Genomic DNA, 25,995 nt, shown 5'->3' with positions numbered 1-25,995 from the left:
AGAACACACAATGTAGAAAGTATAATGTCTTCATTAAATGACATTGGGAAAACTGGGTATCCAAATGCAGAAGAATGAAATTGGGCCCTTATCTCACAGTATATGCAAAAATCAACGAAAAATCTACTAAAGCCTTAAATGTAATACCTGAAACTGTAAAACTGCTAGAAGAAAACATAGGGGAAAAGCTTCTTGCCATTGGTCTGGGCAATAATTTTTCTGGATATGATCCCAAAAGCACAGACAACAAAAGCGAAAATAGACAAATGAGATTGCAAACTAAAAAGTCATTGTACAGCAAAGCAAACAGTAAACAGAGTGAGCAGACAACCTACAGAATGGGAGAAAATATTTACAAACTATGTATCTGATAAGGTGTTAATATATAAGGAACTCAAACAACTTAACAGCAAGAAAACCCAATATATAACCCAATTAACAAAAGGGCGAAGCACTCAAACAGACATTTCTCAAAAGAAGGCATACAACAGGTACATGAAAAGGTACTCAATATCACTAACAGGGAACTGCAAATCAAAACCACAACGAGATATCACCTCACACCTGGCTATTATCAAAAAGAGAAAAGATAAGTGTTGGCGAGGATGTGGAGGAAAGGGAACTTTTGTACACGGTTGGTAAACTGGTGCAGCCACTGTGGAAAACAGTCTGGAGGTTCCCCCCAAAATTAAAACTAGAACTACCATATGATCCAGCAATCCCAGTTCTGGGTATAGATCCAAAATAAATGAAATTAGTATCTTGAAGAGATATCTGCACCCCAATGTTCATTGTAGCATTATTCACAATAGCCAACATATGGAAACAAACTGTCAATGAATGGTTAAGAAAATGTGAATAAAGAAAATGTGAAAAATATATATATATGAATAATTCAGCCTTTAAAAAAATCCTGTCACTTGTAATAACATGGGTGAACCGGGGGGACATGATGCTACATGAAATAAGCCAGACACAGAAAGAGAAATCCTGCATGATCTCATTTACAGGTGAAATCTTACGTTAAAAAGTTGAAGCTGAGAGTAGAATGGTGGTTGCCAGAGACTGGGGGGTGGGAGAAATGGGGAAATGCCGGTCAAAGGATGTAAGCCTTCATTTATAACATGAGTAAGTTCTGGGGATCAAATGCACAGTATCATGACTATAGGTAATAATACTGTATTATATACTTGAAATTTTCTAAGAGAATAAATCTTAAGTGTTCTCACCACACACACACACAAAGGAGGTGACTATGTGGGGTGATAGCTATGCTAATTAACTTGATCGTGGTAATCATTTCACAATATATGCCTATATCAAAGCGTTATAATGTATCCCTTAAATAGATATATTTTTGATTTGTTAATCATACCTCATTAAAGCTGGAAATTTTATTTTTAATTTTTAAAAGTTTTGCTGCATATTCAGAACTAGATTAACAGTTATTTTCTGCCAGCGCTTTGAAAATGTATTTGTATTGGCTTTCAGCTTCTGTTGCTACTCTTGAGAAATCCTCAATTAGTTAAATGATTTCTTTCTTTTTGTTTGTCTTTTTACTTCAGTTACATATTTTATCTCTAAGTATTCTATTTGGCACATTTTCGACATTCTGGTCATTTTTATGTTCTGTTTCACCTTAGTCATGCTGTTATTGTCATCTTTTAATTCCTTTCCTTTCCTTTGATTTCCTAAGCACTTTTATTTTGTACTCTGTGTGCCATAATTCTAATATCTGAAGTCTTTGTGGATCTCTACTGTTTCTCTTGACTTTTCTTCACCGTTTCTTGTTTTCCTAAACTATGTGATTTTTTTTTTTCTGTGAGGTCTTATAGCTAAGGAAAGCTTATCTTTAATGGCACTTTATCTGTGGAATTTCTTGGAATCCTGTATTTAAGCGAGCATTTTCAAAATAAATTTATTTTACTTAACAACTCAGACCATTTTGAATTAAATTCTTAGCTTCTGTTTCTTAGACTCCACACATGTGGCAATTTTTGCCTCATTGTCATTAAGGAAACAAGTTTGTAGTTATGAATTCTTGGAGGAGTCTTTTTCCCACTCTACTGAATGGATAAATAAAATGTGGGATATATATATATATATAACGGGATATTATTCAGTCTTTAAAAAGAAGGAAATTCTATACAAGGTACAGCATGGATGATCCTTGAACACACGTGACTAAAATAAGCCAGTCACAAAAACACAAATACTCTATGATATCTGTTTTTAAAATAATATTCCACTTATATGAGGTACCTAGAGTAGTCAGATTCATAGAGACAGAAAGTAGAATGGTGGTTTCCAGAGCCTGAAGGAAGGAGAAATGTGGAGTTGCTATTTAATGGGTACAGAGTTTCAGTTTTGCAAGATAAAAAGAGTTCTGGAGGTGGACGGTGGTGATGGTAGCATAAAAATGTAAGCATACTCAATACCACCAAGCTGTTTACTTAAGAATAGTTAGGATGGTTAACTTTATGTTTTATGTATATTTTACCACAATTAAAAATTCTAATAAAGAAAGGGACTTTTGGTTTCTGCTCAGAGATGTAGAAAGCTGAATAAACCTCCCAAACTTACATGGACAAAAATGCTGGACAACTTTACTCGAACTCACCAGAGTGCTGAGATCACAGGGCAACCAACTCTTCCTGAATCAAGGAGAAGTCGGGCAACTGCAGGGAGAGATAAGCGTGAACATTGACGACCTGGAGGACAGGCAGCCAGGCACCAGGAAGAAGAGGACGGCCAGGGTGGTTGGCGGATTGCTGGAGACTGAGTGTGCATGGGCAAAAGAAAGTGACGTCCCTGGGGCTGCAAATACAGGGGGAGTCCTATTCTCTTCACGTTTTTTCCAGAAACCCCACTGGGCACTTACAGAAAAGAGAGAGCTCTGAAACAGTCTCCCTTGTGGTGCAGAACTGGGGAGGGGAGAGTAGGCAGCAGCAAGACGTTCCACCTGGAGGCTTTCCTTGCTTTCCTTCTGACAAAGCTTTAATCTTGGGAGAGAAAAGCAATACTGTTGCCCCACGGGTGCAAGAGAAATCTCGTTGCAGCTGGGGGAGGGGCAGAAATACTTGCCAGATTCAGAACTTTGTCCTGGGGGTCCGGGGAAGGACAGGGTCACTACATCCCCAAGACCCAGGACACAGTGTCTGAGACTTAACCAGAACAGCAGAGAATGGACCCCCAACCAGCACCACTCCACTAACCCAGCAGGCTAAAACACAGAGGAACAAGTCACTTGCAAGAGACGGTCATTCTGAGAAGGCACAAAACTGAGAGTGGAGTAGTCATTTGGAAAAAAGATCATCTGGTAAACCTAGCTCCACCCTACACACACGTATTTGTGTTCCAAAGACTGAATTTGAAGTCTGGTGCACTGGAGGTAACCACAGCAACAATAAACCAAGAAACCGCCAACTCAGCTCCAAATTACATTAACACCAACGTCCCCATAAAAGGCCTACTAGAGGGCAAGCGCATTTCCAGGGGCAAGAACTATTCCCCGGTTCTGGTTCCTTGTCTCCCACTGAATACAGCTATAAAAACTGGAAAGTAAGCAATAGCAGGCAGATTGGGAAAGAAGACGAGAATTCAAGCACCACATTACTGGTGATGAGTTTACTGGGATTTGTTTTTCATCTGGTATCTCCTGGCCAGCCTGGAAATAAGCACCAGGGAGCAGACAGAGCTTCAGGAGAAACCTTATAATTATATCTTGATGCACGGGAAGGGAAACTTGTAATGCTCAGAAGAAGTGCGGAAATCCTGTGGTTTTTTTTTCTGTTTTTTTTTTCCCTCTTTCTCTTCTGTCATCTCCTGCACCTTAACCCTTAAGAAATTCTATGATGGCAGCAGCTGGTGTGGAGGTTGGAAGGAGCCAAAACTCTGAAGGAGGGGAAATCTTACTATGTTGGGTGTGGCTTTAATTCTAAGAGAGGTGGATGGACCCCCATTGCCCCATTTCTTTTCTCTCTCTTTGTTCTCCCACTACTTGGCCTTGGGCGTGGAGGCCGTTGTGGAAGAGCCTAGCAGAGCAGGATAACAAAACCCCAGCTTTTTGGGGCCCTGGGAAAACCGAAGACACTGAGGAGATCACAGAGGGAGGAACTCAGGAAAGCGAACCCATAAAGTTGTTTATTGACTCGTGGGTTCACTTCCGAGCCATGCATACATGGCTGTGATCCTACGGATGTATTTGACAAGGTACTTTGAGAAATGGATACACCACCAACTAGGTCCCCGATTAGCCACTAGGTGGCGCATACGCAGGGAAGATAGCAAATGAACTGAAAAGGCTTTGAAAACAGAATTGACTTTGGAGCCACAACCCACAGGACACAAGTTGAACTTTTCAGCCTGAACCTAACCATTTCGATTACTTTCGAAAAAGATCAGCTTTCTCCATTGGATTTAAACCCAGACTCTTGTAACTCTCAATATTCAAAAGGTCCAGTATGCAATCCAAAATTATGCAGCAAATGAAGGAAAAAGAATATATTAACTCATGTAGAAAAAGACTATCAACAAACTCCAATTCCAAGATGAAGTAAATGTTGGAATTATCTGACAAAGCAGCTATTATAAAAATTCTGCAGCAAGCAATGATGAATACTTGAAACTGATGGAAAAGTAGAAAGTATCAGCAAAGAAATAGAAGATACAGAGAAGAATGACAGGGAAATTTTATAAGGGAAGAACATAATAACTGAAATTGTTTAAAAACCAGCTCTTAGTTTCATGATCCTTCCTATTGTTTTTCTGGTCTCTATTTCATTTATTTCTGCTCTGGTCTTTATTTCCTTCCTCTTGCTAACTTTTGGCTTACTTTGTTCTTCTTTTCTAGTCTCTTGAGGTATAAGAAGGTAGGGTATTTATTTGAGATCTCTCTTTTTCTTAATATAGATGTTAATTGCTATAAACTTCCTTCTTACGAGAACTGCTTTTGCAGCATCCCATAGGTTTTGGTATGTTGCGTTCCCATTTATTTTGTTTCAAGATATTTTTAAATTTCCCTTTTGATTTCTACTTTAACCCATGTTTGTCCAAGAGTGTGTTGACTTCCACACTCTTGCAAATTTCCCAACTTTCCTCCTGTTACTGATTTCTAATTTCATACCACTGTAGTCAGATAAGATACTTGGTAGGATTTCAGTCTTCTTAAATTCGCTGTGACTTGTTTAGTGACCTACCTATCACATGATCTATTCTGAGAATGTTCCATGTGCACTTGAAAAGCATATTCTGCTGCTGGTGGATGAAATGTTCAGTATGTGTCTCTGTTAGGTCCATTGGTCTAAAGTACGGTTCAAGTTCAGTATTTCCTTGTTGATTCTCTGTCTGATCTATCCATTGTTGAAAGTGGGGTATTAAAGCCCCCTACTCTTATTGCCTTGTTTTCTATTGCTCCCTTTACCTCTGTTAGCACTTACTTAATCTATTTGAGGTGCTCTGATGTTGGGCCTATAGATTTACAATAGTTATATCTTCTTCATAACTTGACCCCTTTATCATTATATAAGGATTGTACTTGTAATTGTTAGTTTTTGGTTTAGTCTATTTTGCCTAAGTATAGCTACACCTACTCTCTTTTGGTTTCCATTTACATAAAGTATCCTTTTCTATCCTTTCACTCTGTGCCTATGTTTGCTCTTAAAGCTTATGTGAGTCTCTTGTAGGCAGAATGTAGTTAGTTCTTGTTTGTTTGTTTTTAATCCATCTAGCTACTCTATGCCTTTTGATAAGAAAATTCAATCCATTTACATTTAGAGTGATTATTGATAGGTAAGAATACACTCCTGCTGACTTCCTTTGTAAATTAATGATTTTAAGTAGAGGTATGCTTTGATCACCTCCTCTCTTTACCTTCAGTGACTTTTGGAAGTTTTTGCTTTATGGTTTCCAGAAAGCTTACAGAAAACATATATATGATAGTGTATTTTGTGCTGGTAACAACTTCAATCTCATATAAATATCCTTTTACTACCCCCCCTTTTTAATTTTGGGGTATCACAACTTGCATCTTTCTATATTGTGTATTCAGTAACCAATTATTGTAGGTATAGCTATTTTCAATGCTTTTTCCCTTTGATTTTTATACTAGGGTCAAGCGGTTGACACATCACCATACTGCAATATTAGAGTATTCTGAACCTGACTGTAATATGTACTTACTTGTACCAGTGTGTTGTATATGGTCATATGTTTTCATGTTACCAATTAGTGTCCCTGCAGTGGGGGCACACTGGAGCATGCTGTGACCCTGAGTCTAGGAGTGCGGGTGCCAAATGTGAGGGCATGTGGTGGCACTAGGTCCAGAGGGATGTGATGTCGCTTTGGCTCTGGCTGCCAGGGTGCACAGCGTTAACAGCTGTGTGGTTCTTGGCAAGCACTGAGATGGTCTGCGGTGGCTGCAAGGGCAGTTGGAGTCCTCAGCAGCACTTCCAGGTCCAACAACTAGAGACCGGGGTAGGCAATGGTGGTGACCAGAGCAGGTGGTGGGGGCCAGGGCATGGAGCAAGGGCCAGGGCCAACTATGGGGTATCTGGCAGCTGCAGCAGCCCTGGCTGTTGGTGTGCGACAGTGTGGCTGCTGGGTCTCAGCAGGGGCTCATGGCAGTGGAGGCCTGTGATAGTGATTGGGTCAAATGTGTGCAGTTGCACAGCTGGAGGGGCCATCTGCTGGTGAATGCAGCGAGACAGTCAGTGAAGGTAGACAGGGTCTGATCCACGACGATAAGCAGCTAGAGGGTCCCGGGCTACTTGTGTGCTCTTTCATGGCTGCACAGTCTCCCCCAAAGCCAACTCTAGCTCTGAGTGTGCATACTGCAGTGGAGGCTGGTGACAGGTGTCAGACTGGCAGCATGCAAGCACAGAGCTGGAGGGTCCAGCCCCCAGCATGCACACTGCGGCAGAGGGCAGCCGTGGGGGTCTAGATTGGCATCTTTCACTCGCAGCTTCAGAGACTGGGACTGGCTGCCAGGGCAGCTCCTGGACTCCAACAGGGACAAGGAGGGACCCAGGTAGCTGGTGTCAGCTGCTGAAAATACCCGTGGGGCAAAAACTAGTGAAATCTTCAGCTGCTATGTCAGCTGTGCTGGCCGTGGGTTTCCTCAGTGGTGAAATCTGCTGGGTTTGTCTGCAGGTAAACAGGTCACCGTTTACCACAATCACTCCCACCATGTGTCTGCTACTGGTAGCCCTGCTTTTCTCCCTGGTTCCTAGCTGTCTCTATGTCTCGGCTTTGCTGCTCTGGGTGAAGTGAAACAGAAGCCAGAGCTCTGTATGCAAAGGCTGGGGAATTGATCTCTCCATCTTCCTTACCTGGGGAGGGGAATTCTTTCTAACCGAGAGGTTTCCCCTTGGCACTGAGCTATGCTGGCATGGGGGATGGGACGATGCCAGCAAAATGTAGCTGTTCTTCCTTCTCTTCTTACGGAGTTATTCTCAGGCTTTTTGTTCCACTGTGTTGCTGAAGTTTCTTAAGTGGCTCTAGAGCTCTCCCAGCGCTGTTTTTGTTCATGGAAGCTGTGTAGTTGTTGATCTTTGTGGGGGATGGAAGCTGGGGTCTCACACATCATCATTTTGTTTATATCACTCTGTTATCTATATTTTTGATACGTTGTCTTTTCATTTTGCAGTTCAAAATAGTTTCTATTTTGACCCATGTTCCTTAGAATTGTCTTTGCTTAATTTTTAATCAGATGGAAAAATTTTTTCTATTTATTTCTAGCTTGTTTCCACTATGGTCAGTTTGATTTCAATATGACATCTGTTGAGACATTTTTTAAGTGTCCCATGTGCTCTTGAAAAGAATGTATATTCCACAGAAATTCTGGATTCTTTTCGATGTAAGTTGATCAGTCACTTTTTCATTTATGTTGTTCAAATCTGCTATATTCTTACCGATTTTTTTTCTTCTTATCATTCTATCAGTTACTGAGAGAAGTATGTTAAAACTGTCTACTGGTCAATCATGCATCTGGCAATGGAAGGCCAGTTTTACTTGGGACAAATCCTTCCAGTAAAGCCAAAATGAGATTCCCCGCAGGGAATCCCAGCCCACTCTTTTGAAGGCCAACCACCTCCCACTTCTGCAGCTTCCAGAGTCGGTTAACTCCAGGCTTTGAAACAAGACAGCCAAGTGCAAAGGCTCTTGGAGTTGTTTAGTGCACCTGGGGATGAAAGAGTGTCCGATCTACCAGATGGCTCCAGATTTTTTTCTCAACTCTTCTTTTCTCTAATTTCTCAGCAGGAAACAGTTCATTGGTTTTGTCCTAAGGCAATCACCCCCTGCTAGTCTAGGAGAACACTAAGGACCTTGCTCAGCTCAGTTAATGCTCTCTCTCCTACTCCCCAACCCTATTCCCCATTAACCCCCCTATTATAAGCACATCTCTGGCCCCTGGCATAGATGTATTTCAGGGAACTCAAGTACAGAGGCATTTGAGAATGAGATCTATATATTCAGTCGCCATCCACTTGCTGAGTGAACTTGGGTAGGTTCGGGCACCTGTCTGTGACTGTTTGTTCTCCTCTGCTAATTGTAGGAATCAATACTTGTGCTCTGCAGCTTTAATGGATATAAGAACAGAGACCAAAACAGGAAAGTTGGCAAATTAGATCATGCGAGGGTCATAGAGTTTAATATCAAATTTATGATCCAACCTTGTCCATAACTTCCTCTGTTGTCGTTGGGGTCAGGGAGACGACAGAGTATCAGCCTTTCGTTGCCTTCACAGTCCCTTTTTCTCCCCCTATTTCTGTATTTAATCTTGTCAAGGAGGAAAACTGACTTTCACTTTTAGGTATCTCAGTTCCTCCCCATTCCTCAAGGTAAGACAAAGTGTCTTTTCTTCCAGAAAACTTGATACCACAATCTGTAGCAAACCCTCTGTCTTCTATACATTAAGGCACTGATGGTATGTCCCATTGGTCCCTTCTTGTCAGGCCCCATCCTGGTTTCCACTTGTTTGGATCAGAAGAATTAACCCTTCCTTGGGCTATATGCCAACAAATAGTTTTAGTGACACCTCCACTCACGTGGCGTGGTCCTTGCCACAACCTGGACACATGGTAGGCTCTCTATGACCCACTGAAGCTTGCTTATTCTTTCTAAGAGTATTTACATTTTGAAAATATCCTTGTAGATCCCAAATGATTGAATAAATAACGGTAACAAATCAGGCATTGTCTGGAAAGAGAATTTGGTGAGACCAGTGGAATGTTCTCACCTTTAGGGAAGATTGTACCTCCGTGGAGTAGTTAAAAGAGGCTGTAGCTTGTGGGGAAACTACTAGACTCACAAGCTTGAGATGACAGGAGAAAGGCTACACCAAAGGATCTCAGAGTGGCAATGGTTTCTGTAGCCTTAAGAACATCCACACATAAGAAGTTTTCCCCAGGAATCTTAGTTAATAAACAAAGAGAAATAGAATCCAGGAGTCCTGGCTAAGAAGATCAAGCATCTAAAGGGTGAGAAGGCAAGGAGAGCCAAACTGGGAGGCTTAGGTGTTGGGGGCTTAGGTAAAGGGGGAGAGGGGGCAGGGAGTATAGAAGAAACAGAAGTCCTGGGTGACTGACACAGCTTACATATCAAGGAATTGAGGCTGATAATATAATTGCTCTCAGGGAAGAGGGTTGACACGTAGAAAAGACATTGCCCTGGGCCCACTCCCCTACCCACAGCTGGGGCAAGAAAATGATATCACTGGAGGTCACGTAGCATTCTTCCATGGTCTCCCAGGTAACTCCAACGCTCAATGGTGGTTTAAGGGGGTAACAGTGGACATGATGTTTCTGATTTTGTTGTCCAGACTGCTGTGCTCTGGAAGAGAGAAGGGGTCGGTATTCATTAGCCACACAGATTTCAGTAAGTGTTACAGATCCTCCCAAACCCTGGGCCAAGGATGTTTTCTGTGGTTTGGAAGATGCCCACACAAGCCTTTACCCAGGGTGTTTTTAGTCCGAAGAGCAAAGAAACATACATGTCAGACCTCCTGGGGTTTGGATAAATCAGGTAGGCCTGCAAGTGGAGAGTGGGGACCTTGGGGCTGAGATAAAGAGGCAAAGGTTCCCAGACTGGATTGGATATGGCACTGGGGAAGCATAGTCTCCTGCTGTCTGTCTCCCCGCAGGTTGGGAGTCCATAGTCTTTGAGAACTGAATGACAAGGGACGGGTGCTTCTTAGAGCCTACCGGCTTCTTGGAGAAGCATGAAGACATTTCCACAGAAGGCACGGCAGCAATAATGACCAATTAGACATTCTGAGTGTAACTGGCACTCAGCGGCATGTTCCTCCTCCACGGGAATTTTCCGTTTTGGCTTTGGTAAAACTGAGACGGAACACATGAGCAGTGACTCCCAGAAGAAGAGTTTTTCTCACTCTTAGCAGCTCCTTTGAGGCCCCAGGACCCAGTCCATTGCTTTCTCTTCTTCCTCGTCCTGCCCAGGGACTTGGGGCCCTTTTGGTTCCTAGAGTCAAGATCCTGCTCCCACCCTCCTAACAAACTCACCACCATAATGTCACCCCCATAGAATTTAACGTCACAGAACCTGAGTCCTGAAACCCGAGTCTCAGAACAAAGAATCCCAAGAGATCGTCTAGTTTCCCACTCTCAGTTTACATGGTGGGAGGAACTGAGTCCCAGAGTAGGGAAGGGGCCTACCTTGCACCGCCACTGCTCCACTCCTGCCTGAAATGGCCCTCAAAACCTAGCTCTTTCCTAGAAACTTTGGTCACTAGTTCTTTACCCACTCCTCTCCCTTCAATTCTACTGATTTTAAGTTTTTTTTAACCCAGTGGTTCCAAACTTCTCTTCATCAAGCATGCATTTTATTTCTCCTCCCCATGCCCAAGCTTCTGAAATGTCCAAGTCCCTAAACAAAAGGCATATTTCAAGGAATAATTCATAGCCTTTTTCCAATTTGCTGCTTATCCTTGGAACTCCTGAGGACATCAACTCCTGGAGGTTCACGTTTGGCACCTCCACGCGGTATCTGAACCCCGTGGAGCTTCTCACTGCTAAGTGTCCTCCTGGATAAAAATCACCACATAGCCACCACTGTCCCGCCAGCACATGGAAAAACATTGTTACTTGTAGCGTCAGGAGAACTAAAGCATGAGAACTAAGCATTCAGATTTCTTCATGTATCTTGGCTTGAAAAAGGACCCAACACCAGCCATGCCAGCCCCTGGTTCCTCTCTGTAATTGCGCTGGGAAAGGTCCCTTTGTTTTCTACCCACTCTTCATTCTGAAGCCCAGCCAGAGTACCTACTGTAAAATGGAAATCCAATGACAGAATCAACTCTTTCTTTCCAGGTTCCTGACACAGGATCACCACACAGCAGCGTGTCAGCACCTGGAGAACCAACCACGTCATGGTGTTGACTCTGGATAGGAGGGGATCCAGGATTTTTACCAGGTTCTGCTGGGGGGTAGAAAGGGGTCTCAGGGTGAGGAGTTAGGAGCACACGTGGCTGGTCTCATCTGGTTCTGCCTCTCCCCCTCCCACCACTCATTGGCTGGGCATTGTCTTCTCATGAGGTACTTCCTTCCCTTATACTCTACCCTCCTCTCATTGCAGCAAAGAATTCTTCAGCACTTCATAATTTTTTATTTTAGAAATTTGAAAAACACAGAAAAGTACAAGAAGAGTAATAAGGTCGTATCAGCTACCCATGACCTAGTTAGCTACTAGTGTCATTTATCTTTCATGAAAGACAGCTGTAAACTCCCATTTTTAAGGAAAAAATATTATATATATTTATTTACATAAGTATTTTTCAAGCCATTTAAGAAAATTAGTAAATATACGTAAATTAAAATTTAAAAATCATCGGTCTTTTAAAAATTGAGCACAAAATTTGAAGAGGAACACTTTTTTCTAAGTCTGAATGTCCCCAATATGTTCTGTGTTTCATAATAATTAGCTCCTAAATGATACCAGCACAGTTCATTTTTAAAGCATACTTAATTTACAATTTTGTAACTATATTATTAACTTTATATCACTCAATTCCGTTAAAGTAATTTTGGAGGGTGACGTCAGCAGGACGAGTGAATAAGACTCCCCTGCTTGAGTCCCCCCTCTACAATGACAATTTGACATTCAGTCACAGACAAAAGTGCCTTCGGGGGAGCTGTGGGATCCATAACCACAGCCAAGGGGCCCGGGAGGAGTCTCACCCATGCGTCGGGTAATAGGCATACAGACCTCGGTCCTTGCGTGGGACCCTGAAGTGGCCTGTGAACTGACGCTAGCCCACCTCGGCCACAGTCTAGAAGCCACTGGAGAATATTCATTTGGACAGTCACCCACAGATGAGTCTTTGTGCAAATCCAGGAGTCCAACAGACAAGTTTCATCACACTGTCAGAGCAAAAAAAATCAAGTTTGGATGCATTGAAGAGGTTAAGAGGAACAGTTTGACTTTACCTGCACCCCAGCTATCCAGATTTTTAAAAATAAATCCTCTAAGGAATTGTGCATGCAAAAATGCTTGTTGTCCATGAATCCAGGCAAGAGGGTGTATAGTCACTGCCGTCATACTTTAGTGTGTTTCATGCTCACATTATGTGACCTGTTGTACACTATTGATGTCATCTTCCCCACATTGCTAAGTGAAAATATCATCTATGAAAATAAAAGCCTTATGAGTAAAGTGCATGAGCCAAAGAGGACTAGAAAAGCCCATAATATTTGAAGGAAAATGGTAAGTATTCAGCGTATTGAGAATGAGGAACACAGGAAAGACATAAACTTGGCCACCTGCCTGCTCTCATGCACTGTGCATGATTCTTCTATGCACAAGAAAATAAATTATGAAAGTTTCTTGGGCCACGGGGAGTCACTGGATCATGGCATAATATTGTTGCATGCTAGAGAAATATGCACGTAGATTGATAGGCACAGTCACTGTGGGGGAATCAAGTGCCAGGTTGATACAGCAGATGGTGTTGAATATTCTCAAATATCTCAAGAAGAATACGATGGACGAAGGAGATAGTTCTGTGAAGAAGTTGAATTTCCAAGAGTCTGGAATAGTTTCAAGGGATTTGAGGACCGAGAAAGACTGTTTAATTTACATACATAACATAAAGCAACAAAAGCAAATTTTACCTGTCTATCTAACAGGCTTTCAAAACCACCTCTTCAACCACATCCATATCCCCACCTTCACTGACACTTGAAACCTTCAGTTCCTGAGACATTTTGTGGTTCTTTGGCTTAAATCAGCTGGCTTTCCAGTTCTCACCCTGCCCCCACTCAAAACTCACACAGTACAGACATATCCTCCAGGCAGTTTGGTTTTATCTTTTCCAATCTAGTAAGAGACTTACAAATTATCCAGGAGGAGGCTGGAGGACTTTAGGAGTCCCCATCAAAAAAAACTAACTGCTTAGGGGATGCTTAAGATGAGCTGATTCAGCTGGGGTGCGTTCTTTGGCTCTGCCCCCTTCCTATTAGTGTCCTATTTCTGTCCCAAGTAGAAGGGGAAAGAGATGAGGTGACAAAAAGTGTTCAATTCTGATATTCTGATTGTCAAGCAACTAATTATGTCCCTAAAAATGATTGCTTTGGCATTGTGGAACGTCCCAGACGAATGGAATAAAGTTCCTTCAAATATTCAAAGGCAGGATAAATAGGAGAAGATGCCTTTAAAAAAAAATCAAAACTCAAAATTTAAGCAACTGCTCACCTTGGAGCCCAGCCAACTTTCAGTGACTGATAGAAAGATGGGTGGATAGGAACTGTTTCATCTTGAAAATACGGCTACATGTGACTACAGAGAAACACAAGGAATGTTCCTGTGTAGTGCTGGATTGTCTGCGTATTGTGGATTTAAAATCGTCTGTTATTTAATGTCAAGTCTCATAGATCCCAGTAAAATATCTTGGATGTATAATATTGCAGCAAGAGATAAAGCCAGATCCTGAAGAAAGCTCTTTCTTCCCTGGCTGATCTTGTCTAGCAACTTTAAGAATATCTGGGAATTCAAAGCTATTAAGGAAGGCTTGACTTAGGATTTCTCCAGGCTTACCATGTGCTTCAGTGAATTGGTCCAATGTTGTCATGTCTTACTCAAGAGCATTTTAGGGAACAAAATTGGCTTTAATATCATGCCCTCTTCAGCCCTTTGGAATTTAAGGATGGGGGAAGGCGTGTGGACAGGCTGGTTGGACTTTAGTAACCATTTTCTTTAAAGCTTTTTTCCTAGAATTTGCTATTCTAGGCATTGAGCTATTTATCTCATGCACCGATGCCAGTTTGAATGGTCTTAGGACCGTTTCATACCAGCAAAGTTGCATACCAAGAGAAAGAAGTCTGTTGCATTAGCCAATTGCAATCCAGTTAGAGTGTAGCCTTAATACCTTATTCACAAATACACCTTTCAGGAGCTAATGTAGGCCAACAGGTTTAGGTTCAGGGAGTACATATATAATGGGGCATTTTTCTAAATTAAAGCTGAACAATTGTCTTAGGCAGGGTGACAAACCATTCCAGTTTGCCCCAGACCGAAAGGGTTCCCTGGACACGAGAATTTTAATGCTAACACCAGGAAAATCTCAAGTAAATTAAGATAAGTTGGTTACCCTAGTCTTAGATCAGCTTTCCTAGAAACAGACCTGAGACAGGAACTCAGGTACATGTGAATTATTGAAGGAGTACCCCTCACCAAAGAATGCCCTTCAGTAAAAACATCTAAGGGAGTGAGGAAAGTAGAATTAGGCAAGGGACTGAGCAAGGGCGTGATCTCAGATAAAGACTAACTTTGGCCTGAACCAAAGCTCTGAAGTGTGTATCTCACTACAGAGTTGCTCCATCCAGAGGCAGAAGAGCCAGGCTCTGGCCCGTTACTGCCCGTGTTCACCACCACCACCACCACCAGAGGCAGATGTCAGGGAGAAGAAATTTTCCTCTACCCTTCTAAGTTCTTCTGGCTTGTCTAAGAATTAAATTGACACGAGACAGATTAACAGGAGAAAACCCAAATTTAATTATATATGTATGTGCAGAGATTCCATAAGAATATGGGAGGCCCAAGGACAAGTTGGGCAGTTGAAGCTTATATGCCATCTTGAGGTAAGGAGAAAGGAGTAGTCGTTTGGGACTTCAAAGGGGAGGAAGGCAATTCACATGGAGAAGATAAAAGAAAATGTATGGTAAACAAATGTTTGCTGGGCCATGCGGAGACAGTGGGTCACACAGAGTAGACGCTAGGCTCTGCTGAGTCTCTCCCACCACACCTGGTTAAATTATACTATAGACACTTATGTTGATAACTCCGTTCCTGGAGCAAGCCCTCCATCTAAATTTTTTAGGCAGTTAGGAGGAAGGTCAAGGTTCTTCCTGAGTCTTTTGTTTCTTGAAAATCAAATAATCTTCCTGCCAGAGACACATTTAGAGGTGGCAAATTTTGCTTCCTTACACAGGCATATCCAGCTGAGGTGACTCCCATCAACTGAGGGCAATTCTCTGGAGTAGGTCACAGATGTACACCTTTAATCAGAGCACTTTCAGGAGCTGAGAGATGATCCGTAAAGGGAGTTTGGTCAGAGTAACAAGAGTGTCTTTTATAGTAACTCATTGACATATATGCTTGATGCTACTGGGCAACAGAGATGGGTTATGTCAATAGGTGATTGTCTCAGCATTCACTACCACTCTGTCTCAATAACAAAGATGCTGGTAGTCTCTCCCCAGCCCAACCCGAAGTCTACTAGCATTAACCACCATGACAAGGAAGGACAATTTGGGCTTCCTGTCTTCTTCAGTGGGTGGCATAGCTGAAGTTTCAGTTGATGCTCAGTTTACACAGTCCAGAGCTCTTGTGTTACTTGTCTATGTGGCTGGCAGAGTAACAGTGGTGTCCCTGTGTCCACATTTTACTGACCCCCTTGGGGTCCTTCCTCTTCTCTGTGCCAATTACCCTTCTGCTAACATTGACCAAGCAACATCTTCTTTCCCTTCCACCTCTCATGACCCAGGCGTGGCAAATGAAGGTGTGAATGAGATATGATATTGAAGGGGAGCAGAATTTGTCACCCTAAAATATGTCTCTTTGGCATAGGGATTATTTTAGACTGGTTATTTGGAAGAAACTGCAGATACAGGAGAAGTTCTGAAAACCAGTAAAAACTGCCCTTTTGTAAGAAACATTTACATGCATATATAAGGGAAATCTCCATTGGTAAAGGTGTCCTTCTCTCTGTACCCGGCTGAGAAGGATGCATTTAGATCTCTAGAAACTCTTTATCATGGAAAAGGCAACAACTTAGTTTTTCATAGCAGCCATACCCTTGTTTACTGTGCCTTTCCTGGTAACCTCCTATACTGGCCTTCCCCTTCTCCCCAACAGCTTTTTTCTTTAGCTGAAGATGGTATTTAAGGTGTGATGGCTTATGCCATTTCAGGGAGCTACTCAGTTTTCCTGGGTCTCTCCCATGTACAGGAAGTATACATGTCACTAAACTTCTATTTGTTTTTCTCTTGCTAATTTGTCTTTTATTGGGGGTGGGGGTGGGGGGTGAGGCAGGGGGTCATCAGTCAAGAACCTAATATGGTAGAGAGAAAAATTAGTTTTCTTCCCCCACAATATCAAGGCCAACTAAGAGGATAATCTTTTCCTTCCCTAGTCCTTCCTTTGGGGACCCATAACCTTTTGTCCTTCTCTACTTTTGTTGTCAGGAAGGAGTAACCACTGTCACCCTGAAGAGCTACAAGTCCTCCCTTCCCTGAAGACGAGGACGAAGCCCCACTCCTGAAGGACATTCACCCGCATGCCTGAGCCCTTACTCTGAGCTCTAAGGCACTGACCAGTGTTCTGTTAGGCCTTCGTTCCATGCCTGGCTTTAGTGTTTTCTGCATCACATTCTGAAGCCTTTCCTTGGGCTGCACAGTTGACAAGTATGATGTACTGACCCGCCCATCTAAGTGAGACTATCTGGTCCTCTGGGCCAGGAAGAGGAACACACCTGGATATGTAGTAGATACTCTATAATCTCCTCATCTAGGGGACATTATGTTTTTTAAATGATTTTCAAGATACAAACAACAAATTCTAGAAATTCAGATATAATCTGGGGAGATGATATGGGCAGGGCAGCCTGCTTTGCATTACCTGAAATCTGAAGATATGAGTAAAACTGCCAGGAAGACAGAACTGACCTGGCAGGAATAATAAGGTACTGGAGATGGAAGAAGGAAGAGTCATTCTGGAAGCTCAAAGTACCCACCCTGAAGGCAGGAATGCTTTTGCTAATACCAGGAGATGCCAGCTGCTTGCCAGCAGAGTCTTTGTTCAGTTGGACAGCGTGTTAGGGGGGCCAGGGTCTTGGGTCTTGGTTTGAGATAAGTAGACAGGTCAGAGATTGCCACGTGTTCACCAAATTCCTTTCTCTGTTGTTCTTGGACATACAGATAGACTGTATTTCCTAATCTCCTTTGCAGATAAGTGGGACTATATGACTACATTATGGCAAATAGAATGTGGATACAAATGATGAACTCTACTTCTAAGCCTGATCTTTATAAACCTTCTGTTTGAGCCTCCATGCTACCTTTCTTCTCGCATCTGCTGGCAGAGGAGGCCCTGGGAGATGGTGGAGCTATAGATGGATGGCGCCCAGGGTCCTTGAGTCATGGTACGGGTGGTGGTTTACTGACCACCCTCAGTGACATGTATTGTGAATGAGAAGTCTGTGTTAACCCATGACATCTTCAGAAATCTCTGTATTTTTGTTACAGCCGTGAGACTACTTGACTAATACATCAGTCTAACCGGGAAGGCAGAGCTGGGTGCCTGAGTCCATAATGGAATGGGAACAACCGTTAGGACACTTGGGGATTATAATGAGAGAAATGGAGTCATGGGGATGGAGTACAAAAAATTTCAGAGCCCTCAGGTTGGTATATCAGTTTATTTGGCAAAGACTTGAGCCTTCTCAGGAGAGAGAGGTCAAGGAGAGAACAGACAGGTCCTCAGCTGGAGCCAGTGGTATTGCAACAGGGAGCCAGGCAGCACTCTTCTTAGACCACGTAGTCATCTCCTGCCCACAGGAGGGTGAGCCCCCTAGAAACTAGGGTTTAGAATGAATTTAAAGGGTTCTCTGGAAGAGAAAATTAAATGGTTAAAAGTCAGGGAACCCTAAGGGACCTCCATTCCCAAACATAATAACACCCTTGGCTCCAGTTAACGGGAACAAGAATTCTTTCTGTAAGATCAGGAGTTACCCACTTTTAAGCCATTTTACCCAAGAGGTTTGCCAGTGGAGCAGATAGGTGGAGACCAGGTCTCCTTGGTCCTGGCTGAGACCAGGGGCCAGCAGAGGCCAGACTACAGAGGCAGTAACTGGGGGCTTGAACAGAGGAGGGGTAAACAAACTGATGGATGATGGTTTGGGGGAACTGAATGAGAGTGAGGGGGAAAAAAAAAAAGGAGGTCCCATGTTAGTATTTTAGTTTATTTTGTAGTGAGTGGCAACCTAGGTGTGGAGTTAGGAGAGCATTGCCTGATGCTACCTGTCTCTTTGACCAGAATTTCGGTGACGGCAGCCTTCTGTTCCAGGCCACACCTTCTGAATGTGAGGGAGGAAGCATGCCCAGGCCCAACCTTCCCTCAGCAACCAACTCACTCATTGTCCAAGCAGATGTTTCCACAGAAGGTCCAGCAGCATGTATGATTCAGATATACACATCCTTGTGATTTAGTGCACCTTTTCGCACAATACTTTAACGGAGGCTGTATCCAGCACTGTTCAATTTTTCTTTCTTCAGCTGGAACTGAGATGGTAGAAGTTGGCAGGGTCTATCCATCTACAGCTTAGAGAAGAAATCCTTCTCAAGTTTAACAATTCCTGAGCTCTGGAACCTGAACTCCAAAGCCAGAAAGTATTTCTCTGCCTTTCGAGAAAAGTCCCTGCCTTGAATTCCCAGGAAACCATCCTTTCATGACATGCCTTCTCTCTTTCCACATGTCCCCCACAGCAGTGCAAGCCTTCAAACCCTCTCCAAGTTCCCTAAAGATAGGACTTAGGACACCATCACCATGCATGACACCACCTCAACCAAACCTATTCTCATCTAACCTTAGATGTCAGGACCCGCAATACCCGCTCACTCTTTTAGCAAATTTCCACACCCAACTTGCAGAACGGAAAATTGAGCTGGAGGAGACTAGGAACCTACTTTTCCCCTTTTCCGTTCTCTTCCCTGTTGATACCACCTAGGCGTTCAGCCTATCCCCAAATTCCATATCTTTCTCTGGCCCACAACCCTCCCTCTCAGTCCCTTCATTTCCCCCATTTCTTATCAGATGACCCAAAACTTTGACTCACTAAGGACCTCTTATTTGTTTTGCTTAGTGTTTTTTAATAGTTTAAAAGATTCTTCCCCTCACACACAATGAATGTGTTAAAATGTTACCCTTTTGGTATTCATCAAAGGCTCACTCAAATCAGACACTGAGATTCTGAAAATGTGGGCTCAGAGGGAAGCTCTGTGTTGGTGTTTCCTCTGCCCAAGCTGGTCTAACACTGGAAAATATTATTTCCTGTGAGCTTATGAAATGTAGACAAAAACTACATTCCATTTCCATATACCCATTATTGCTTTGAGGTCTCGAGAGAGGACTTGAAGGGGACCCTATTGGGAACATCCAACCTAATCTTTCTTGGATGTCTCTGCTTCAACGAGGGTTCTGATCCTTTGAAGGGAGATCCCGGAAATCGGGCCCAGAATCAGGTATACCAGACACCCCAGGCCTGGGCAGAACACCATCCTCCCTGGCCACGCCACCTACATAAAGGTTTTTTCCTGATTCCTCCCAGCACAGGCAGAAGCATCACAACCCCACAGATGAGAATGATGCGTAGGAGAGCCCAGGGCTTCATGGTGGTCTCTATGTGTGTGTGGATCAAGTTCTGGCAGAAGACAGGTCTCCAAATGCTGCTAGAAGTAGAAAAGAAATCAAGTCGAGAATAGGGTAGGAAAGGGCGAGAAAATGCGTGTGAATATTGTATTCTTTCTGGTCCTTTTCCTTCACACTCTCTGGCACTTACCAACATAATAAGCTCGTCACTGGCTTCTTCAGGCTTCTTCCCCACCTCACATTACCGCTTCCTTTGCAAAATTACTGAAAAATGCATTGCTATTTTTTTTTATTAAAAAGCAATAAATCTTCAGATTGTATAAATTGTAAAACAAACAAACAAAAAATACAAAGAGGAAATGGATAAGCATTAGGAATTCCACCACCACGGACGGAGAGAACCAATATATGTGTATCCTTTTACGTTGTTATTTTTGTGACGTTGGAATAATAGAACACATTAAGTGTCCTGATTTTTTATTTCAGGATGTATGGAACCAGACGGTATAATTTAGTCACGACCCTAAAACAAACAGTACCAGAGTGATTCGGGTGAGTGAGGAGACGGATTACTCAGAAGGACTTGAGAAAAATAATGGCCAACAAATGGTCAGAGGACTCTTCAAACTTTCATCTACATAGATGGTCCAAACGCAAGTTTTAGGCACGTGAATCATTGACACATTGACTTTGAGGCAAATTGGATTTAGGTGGCTTGAGGAGAGTCAAGAGCAAGAGAAGGAGATTATGGAGAGAAAGAAAAGGAGGAGAAAAGTCCTTAAAATGTAAAAGATTGGCTATTTGGGAGCTTCCACTCTTAGACGCTTACATCGGCTCTGCAACCTACTCCATTCAGAGCCCACACCCCTGCCAGCTTGCCTTGGTGTGGTTTGATAGAGAGAAATTGTCAAGTGAAGGTGTTGAGGTTTCATTTACCATTGGGCAACATTTACGTCAAAAATACAAGTTAATTGGTGAAGCTCCAGGCCAAAGGAGAACTATCTTTGAGCACGGTAGGCTTCCAGAAATCCTATAAATCACTTGCACTCTTTGCACAAGAAAGCCAGCGAGCAGGCTACCCTGTCCTTGAGCATGGCTCAGAGCGTTCTTCTGATCCTCTGAAGGCTCCAGCACAGAGCAAGACAGATGTGCAATGCAGATGCTTTGTTAGTCACTTACAGGTGAGGGTATGAGGTATGAGGTAACTGGGTGAAGGTGGGCATGGACTGGGGTGGCCTCTGGATTCCTGGTACCAGCTTTCTGCACAAAGAAGGAGTAAGACTGTCACATAGTGACAGAAACACAATCAATCCAAAGTAATGGGTTCTATGAAGCTGTTTATTTGTATTCAAAAATCTCACTCTAGACCCGAGTTTTCCAGAGCTTTGTGATCTATTCATGTAAAAGGCCTCACGCTGAGTCCAGCTTTCTGAGTTCCTTACGGGCCCTTAAAGGGTGTTCAGGATCCGGGGATGCCCAATCCCCTTCTTTGCACACCTCAGGTGTATTAAGTGATCCCAGAGAAGAAACACATCTTCACGCCCAGGTTGGGTGCTACTCACAACCAGAGTTCTGGGGGAATTCTTTGGCCATCCTGAGATATAGGACAATGAAGAGGCCCCTAGGCATCCAAAGGACACAGAACCACTGCTCCTCCAAAATTCAGGACCCCTGGGCTTTCCAGATAATGTTAAGGAAGAAAATGTATTGGACTTCAAGTCAGGAATGCTGGTTTCCTGTTTCATCTCTGCCTCTTTTCCCTCTGGGACCTCAGACAAGACAGTTACCTCTCTCTCCATTTTCTTATTTGAACAACAGACAATAATCCTCACCTCACAGGAAGTGTTGATACCACCAGAGGAGTGAACTTGTCCAAGCAAGCCACAAATAAAAGCTCATGCCTCGAGACCCTTACCCCACCTACCTCTGAAGGTGTCTAGGTTGAGTGTCTGCAGGAACTGGCTGACAGTTCTTTTATCTGGACTCTTCTTCCTTGGAGAGGGGGAAGGGAGGTTGTGGCCTCAGACAGCGGGCAGAAGAGCTGAAAGACAAAGTTCAAAGGCCTAGAACTTAATGATGATTTTGGTAGTGATAGATCTTTAATTTCTGCCCATGAACTTCGTGTTGACCATATCACAGATTGTTTTCTTTGATATTAACCCATCCAGAGGTGTAGGGTTTTCTTTGATGCAAGCAATGTCTCCTGCTAAGCTAGGAGGAACATTGTGTACCTGGGTTGCAGCTCTAGCCACCCCCAACAGACGCCAGTCTAGAGTCTTTATCTAATGCATCTGAGTCTATCCGTAGGCAGCGAGTGGAGGACGGTCTGTATACCTATTTTCCTTTGACTCGTGTGGGCTTTTGAAGGTCCCACCCTTCTCTGTCTTGATTCTCCTTTGCTCATTAAAGCACAACATCATCTCCCACCATATGCCCTATGGCTTTTATGTGGATAAAAAGAGACTGAATAGGAAGGACTTCAGAAAAGATACATGACCACCTTGCAAACTGACCCAATCGAGCACCACGATCTTGGCACAGGTTTGTGAGTGGGGGGTTAGGGGGATTTGTTCACCAAATACCAGAGAAAGACATTATATTGGGCACACATACACATGACTTGGAGCTCATTACAAAATAAAAGAAGAGTTAAATGGATAAGGACCAGGGACTCCCAGGGAACAGACAAACCTTCTTCTCCCAAACCCTGTCCACAGGAATATTTTATGACAATGACAAGAGATATCCAAATATGAGTGATTTTTCCCCAGGCTTTGTTGGGTGCCTTGAGCAGTGGGAAATATAGGCCAGGACTCTGGGGACTTAACTGAGGAGGGTGGACCAGTACAGAGGCAAGAGGTAGAATTTGGGGACCTGGGAACAAAGGTGTGAGAGCAAACTGAAAGGAACTTTGATGGGGATTGTAAATGGTGCCAAACCTAAAATGACTGAATTATGCATTCTCAAGACACTGGTTTATATGGAAGGAAAACAATGTCCCATGAAGGGCAATCACAGCCTCATGCTCTGTATCTGGCCCGGATGTTGGGGGTCCTTACTGGTTTTCTTGAGGAGCATGGTTACTGATGAGCGCCAAGGAGGTTCCACCCAGGATTCCTGCCACTTTTTGTTCTGGATCACGCAGGTGGGTCTGCAGAAAGCTGTGCAGAATTTAGGACAACAGCGCTCTCTCTCTCTCTCTCTCTCCCTCTCCCTCTCCCTCTCCCTCTCCTTCTCCCTCTCCCTCTCTCCTTTTCTCCCCCTCCCTCTCTCTCCTCCCAACCCAAAAGGTTTTTCTTCCAACTTTCCTCTTCCAGAGCTGGATCTTAATACCCGATTAGAGAGAACAGAGATGGACTACATTGAGAGCCTACTGTGTGCAAGGTATCATAAAGGTGTTTATATGTGTCATCACATTTCATCCTCAGACCTGGGGTGCCAAAAGAAAATATAGGTAAGCTGAGTCTATAGAGGTCATAGGACTTTCCCAGTGTTACAAAGCTGGTGTATATTGGCGTCAGGATATAATTCCACATCTGCCTGAGCACAAAATCCATGAACATTTCTCTGCTACCCAAATTTTTATAGACATTAGGGGACTGATTCCTGCCCAACATCTCCTCACTTACACTGCAGTGGCCTACAGGATTTGAGGAAATTGACACTCCTTCTCTGTTGAGTTAAACAGGTTTATTTCAAAATCTAATTCTCTCTCTAGTTATCTATCTATGTATATGTACACATATGTATGTATGTATGTATGTGTATTTATTTATACTTAAAATACCTACTTACTCTTTCATCCATAAATTCTACATTTCTTACATTAATCTAAAATCAAGGCAACTAACTGAATGAAAGAAGATGTTTACAAATGATACATACAATAAGGGGCTAACATCCAAAAAATATAAAGAATTCATATAACTCAACAATAAAAAACAAACAATCCAATTAAAAAACGGGTAGAAGACTTGAACAGACACTTCTCCCAAGAAGACATACAAACAGCCAACAGATATATGAAAAATGCTCAACTTCAATAGTTATTAGGGAAATGCAAATCAAAACCACAACGAGATGCCATCTCACACCTGTCAGAATGACTATTATCAACAAGACAAGTAATCACAAGTGTTGGAGAGGTTGTGGAGAAAAAGGAATCCTTATACACTGCTGGTGGGAATATAAATTGATACAGCCATGATAGGAAACCATATGGAGGTTCCTCAAAAAGATAAGAGTAGATTACAGAAATATCTAACCACGATGCTGTATAAATGAAATTAATATAAAATAATATTGAAGGTCAAACAAATAAAAATAAATTGAGAGTAGCGTTGCTACTTGACTCAGCAAACCCTCTTCTGGGTATCTACGCCCAAAGTCTGAAAACATTTATTCATAAAGATATATGTTCCCTATGTCCACTGCAGCATTATTCACAGTGGCCAAGACATGGAAACAATCTAAGAGTCCTTTGATAGATGACTGGATAAAGACGATGTGGTACATATACACAACGGAATATTACTCGGCCATAAGAAAATATGAAATACTGCCATTTGTGAAAGCATGGATGAATCTTGACAATATCATGCAGAGCGAAATAAGTCAGATGGAAAAGACAAGAAATCATATATGATTTCACTATACAATGAGTCACAGGTTAATTCTATGCAGTGAGATTATTACAATTTTAAATTATATTTTTCTTTCTTCCACAAATTACTTTGTAATTAGAATGTCGAAAACATTACATCTTTAGGAACAAAAATCTGTTTGCAAAAGGCGAGGGTTAGCTATGCGAGAGGAGGAGCCATCTCTGCAGAAGCCCAGGGCCCACAGAGAACAGGCCACCAGGAGCAGGCACAGGGGAGGGAACAAGGTCTCCTTGCCCTGCCTGGGCCTGGCCAGTGGGGGCCGGGAGGAGCCCAGGGTAACCGGTCCTTTCTTGCCTTCCCTCCTCCCACCAGCTCTCCACGGAAGTCTGTGCCAGACTTAGAGCTCACTGCTCTGGCCAAAGTCATGTCCACCCGGGTGCTGCTGCCCATCCTGCTTCTCTGTGCACTGCTGCTGCTGCAGGCCCAGGGAGGGCCCCGCAGTCATCAGAAGAAAATGCAGAGTAGGTGATGGTCTGGGGGCAGCGATGGGGAGGAGGGAGGAGGGCTGTGTCCAGCTAAGGAGGACCTGGGATTGGCACCTTTCAGCATGTCCTGCTCTGACCACGGCACTATGAAGACTCTGGGCTCTCCCAAACCTTGGCCCTCCAGTCCCTTTACTGACCCTGCGACTAGTGATGGGGCGGACGGGAACGTACATCTTTTTAGTCTCCATTCCAAAAACCCAGAGATATATGGTACCTATAATAGTAAAAGGACCTGAGAATCAGATGGGAAAAAACAACAACTATTCTTTGATTTATGCACGTACGTGACAGGTCAACATCCGGAGATGTTTATGGGAGCAGGTGTAGAACAAGTAGGATTTGGTGTGAGACAGAGAGTAAGTCTCCTGACAAGTCTAAAATGTTATAAGTGGGACTGTGTCTGGGTCCTGGAGGAGGCTCTACGCTTGAAAGAAGTGCTCTGTAGGGGTGGCTTTATTGACCCTGCTTCTACTCAGTTTCAGATACACAGCTACCCACAGAAATCAAGGCCTGTGAGAAAAGAGTGGGTATACACATGTGCAAACGCCACTGTCAATACCACCAGGAATGCCAAGCAAATAACATATGCTGTTCAACCTTCTGCGGAAATGTTTGCATGAACATCCTGTGACTGCCAGAGGGGCCTGGGCTGTGCATCCTGCTCCCCCAACCCTCTGTTTAAGACTGTGCCTGCCACCAAAGCACAAGGACCTCAAGTCCCGGGCACAGGGCCACCAACAGCAATGCCACCTTCCCCACTGTCTGAGCTACTTGTTCCTGTCAAATAAACCAGAACCAATGTCCAGGGACCTGCCTAGATTCTTCCCAGTGCTTGTGATCATGAAGCACCCAGGGCAGACCCCAGGGTGCCCCCGCCTTCCTGGGCCCAGTGCCTGATCCTTCAGCCCTTGTCACGCTTCTCTACTTTCTCTCTCTTTGGCCCTCATACCCCTGCCAGGCCCCCAAGG

At 43.3% G+C, this 25,995-nt stretch overlaps 2 protein-coding genes across 2 annotated transcripts; one reads left to right on the top strand and one right to left on the bottom strand.

The window, feature by feature from the left end:
* Window positions 1-18,515: 18,515 nt before the first annotated feature.
* WFDC9 (WAP four-disulfide core domain 9) lies at window positions 18,516-20,032 on the bottom strand. Its single transcript, XM_074317868.1, has 2 exons — window positions 19,810-20,032; window positions 18,516-18,785 (listed from the first exon to the last, which is right to left on the bottom strand). Exons 1-2 carry the CDS (start codon window positions 19,898-19,900, stop codon window positions 18,640-18,642), a joined length of 237 nt encoding a protein of 78 aa, XP_074173969.1. The 5' UTR covers window positions 19,901-20,032; the 3' UTR covers window positions 18,516-18,639.
* Window positions 20,033-24,865: 4,833 nt separating this feature from the next.
* WFDC10A (WAP four-disulfide core domain 10A) lies at window positions 24,866-25,771 on the top strand. The gene is made up of 2 exons (XM_074318295.1): window positions 24,866-25,003; window positions 25,504-25,771. The coding sequence occupies exons 1-2, from the start codon at window positions 24,907-24,909 to the stop codon at window positions 25,656-25,658; spliced, it is 252 nt and encodes an 83-aa protein (XP_074174396.1). The 5' UTR covers window positions 24,866-24,906; the 3' UTR covers window positions 25,659-25,771.
* The last annotated feature ends 224 nt before the right edge of the window (window positions 25,772-25,995 follow it).

The sequence above is a fragment of the Rhinolophus sinicus genome, linkage group LG13, assembly GCF_036562045.2.
Source record: "Rhinolophus sinicus isolate RSC01 linkage group LG13, ASM3656204v1, whole genome shotgun sequence".
NCBI lineage: Eukaryota > Metazoa > Chordata > Mammalia > Chiroptera > Rhinolophidae > Rhinolophus > Rhinolophus sinicus.
This window is presented reverse-complemented; position numbering and strand designations above follow the sequence as displayed.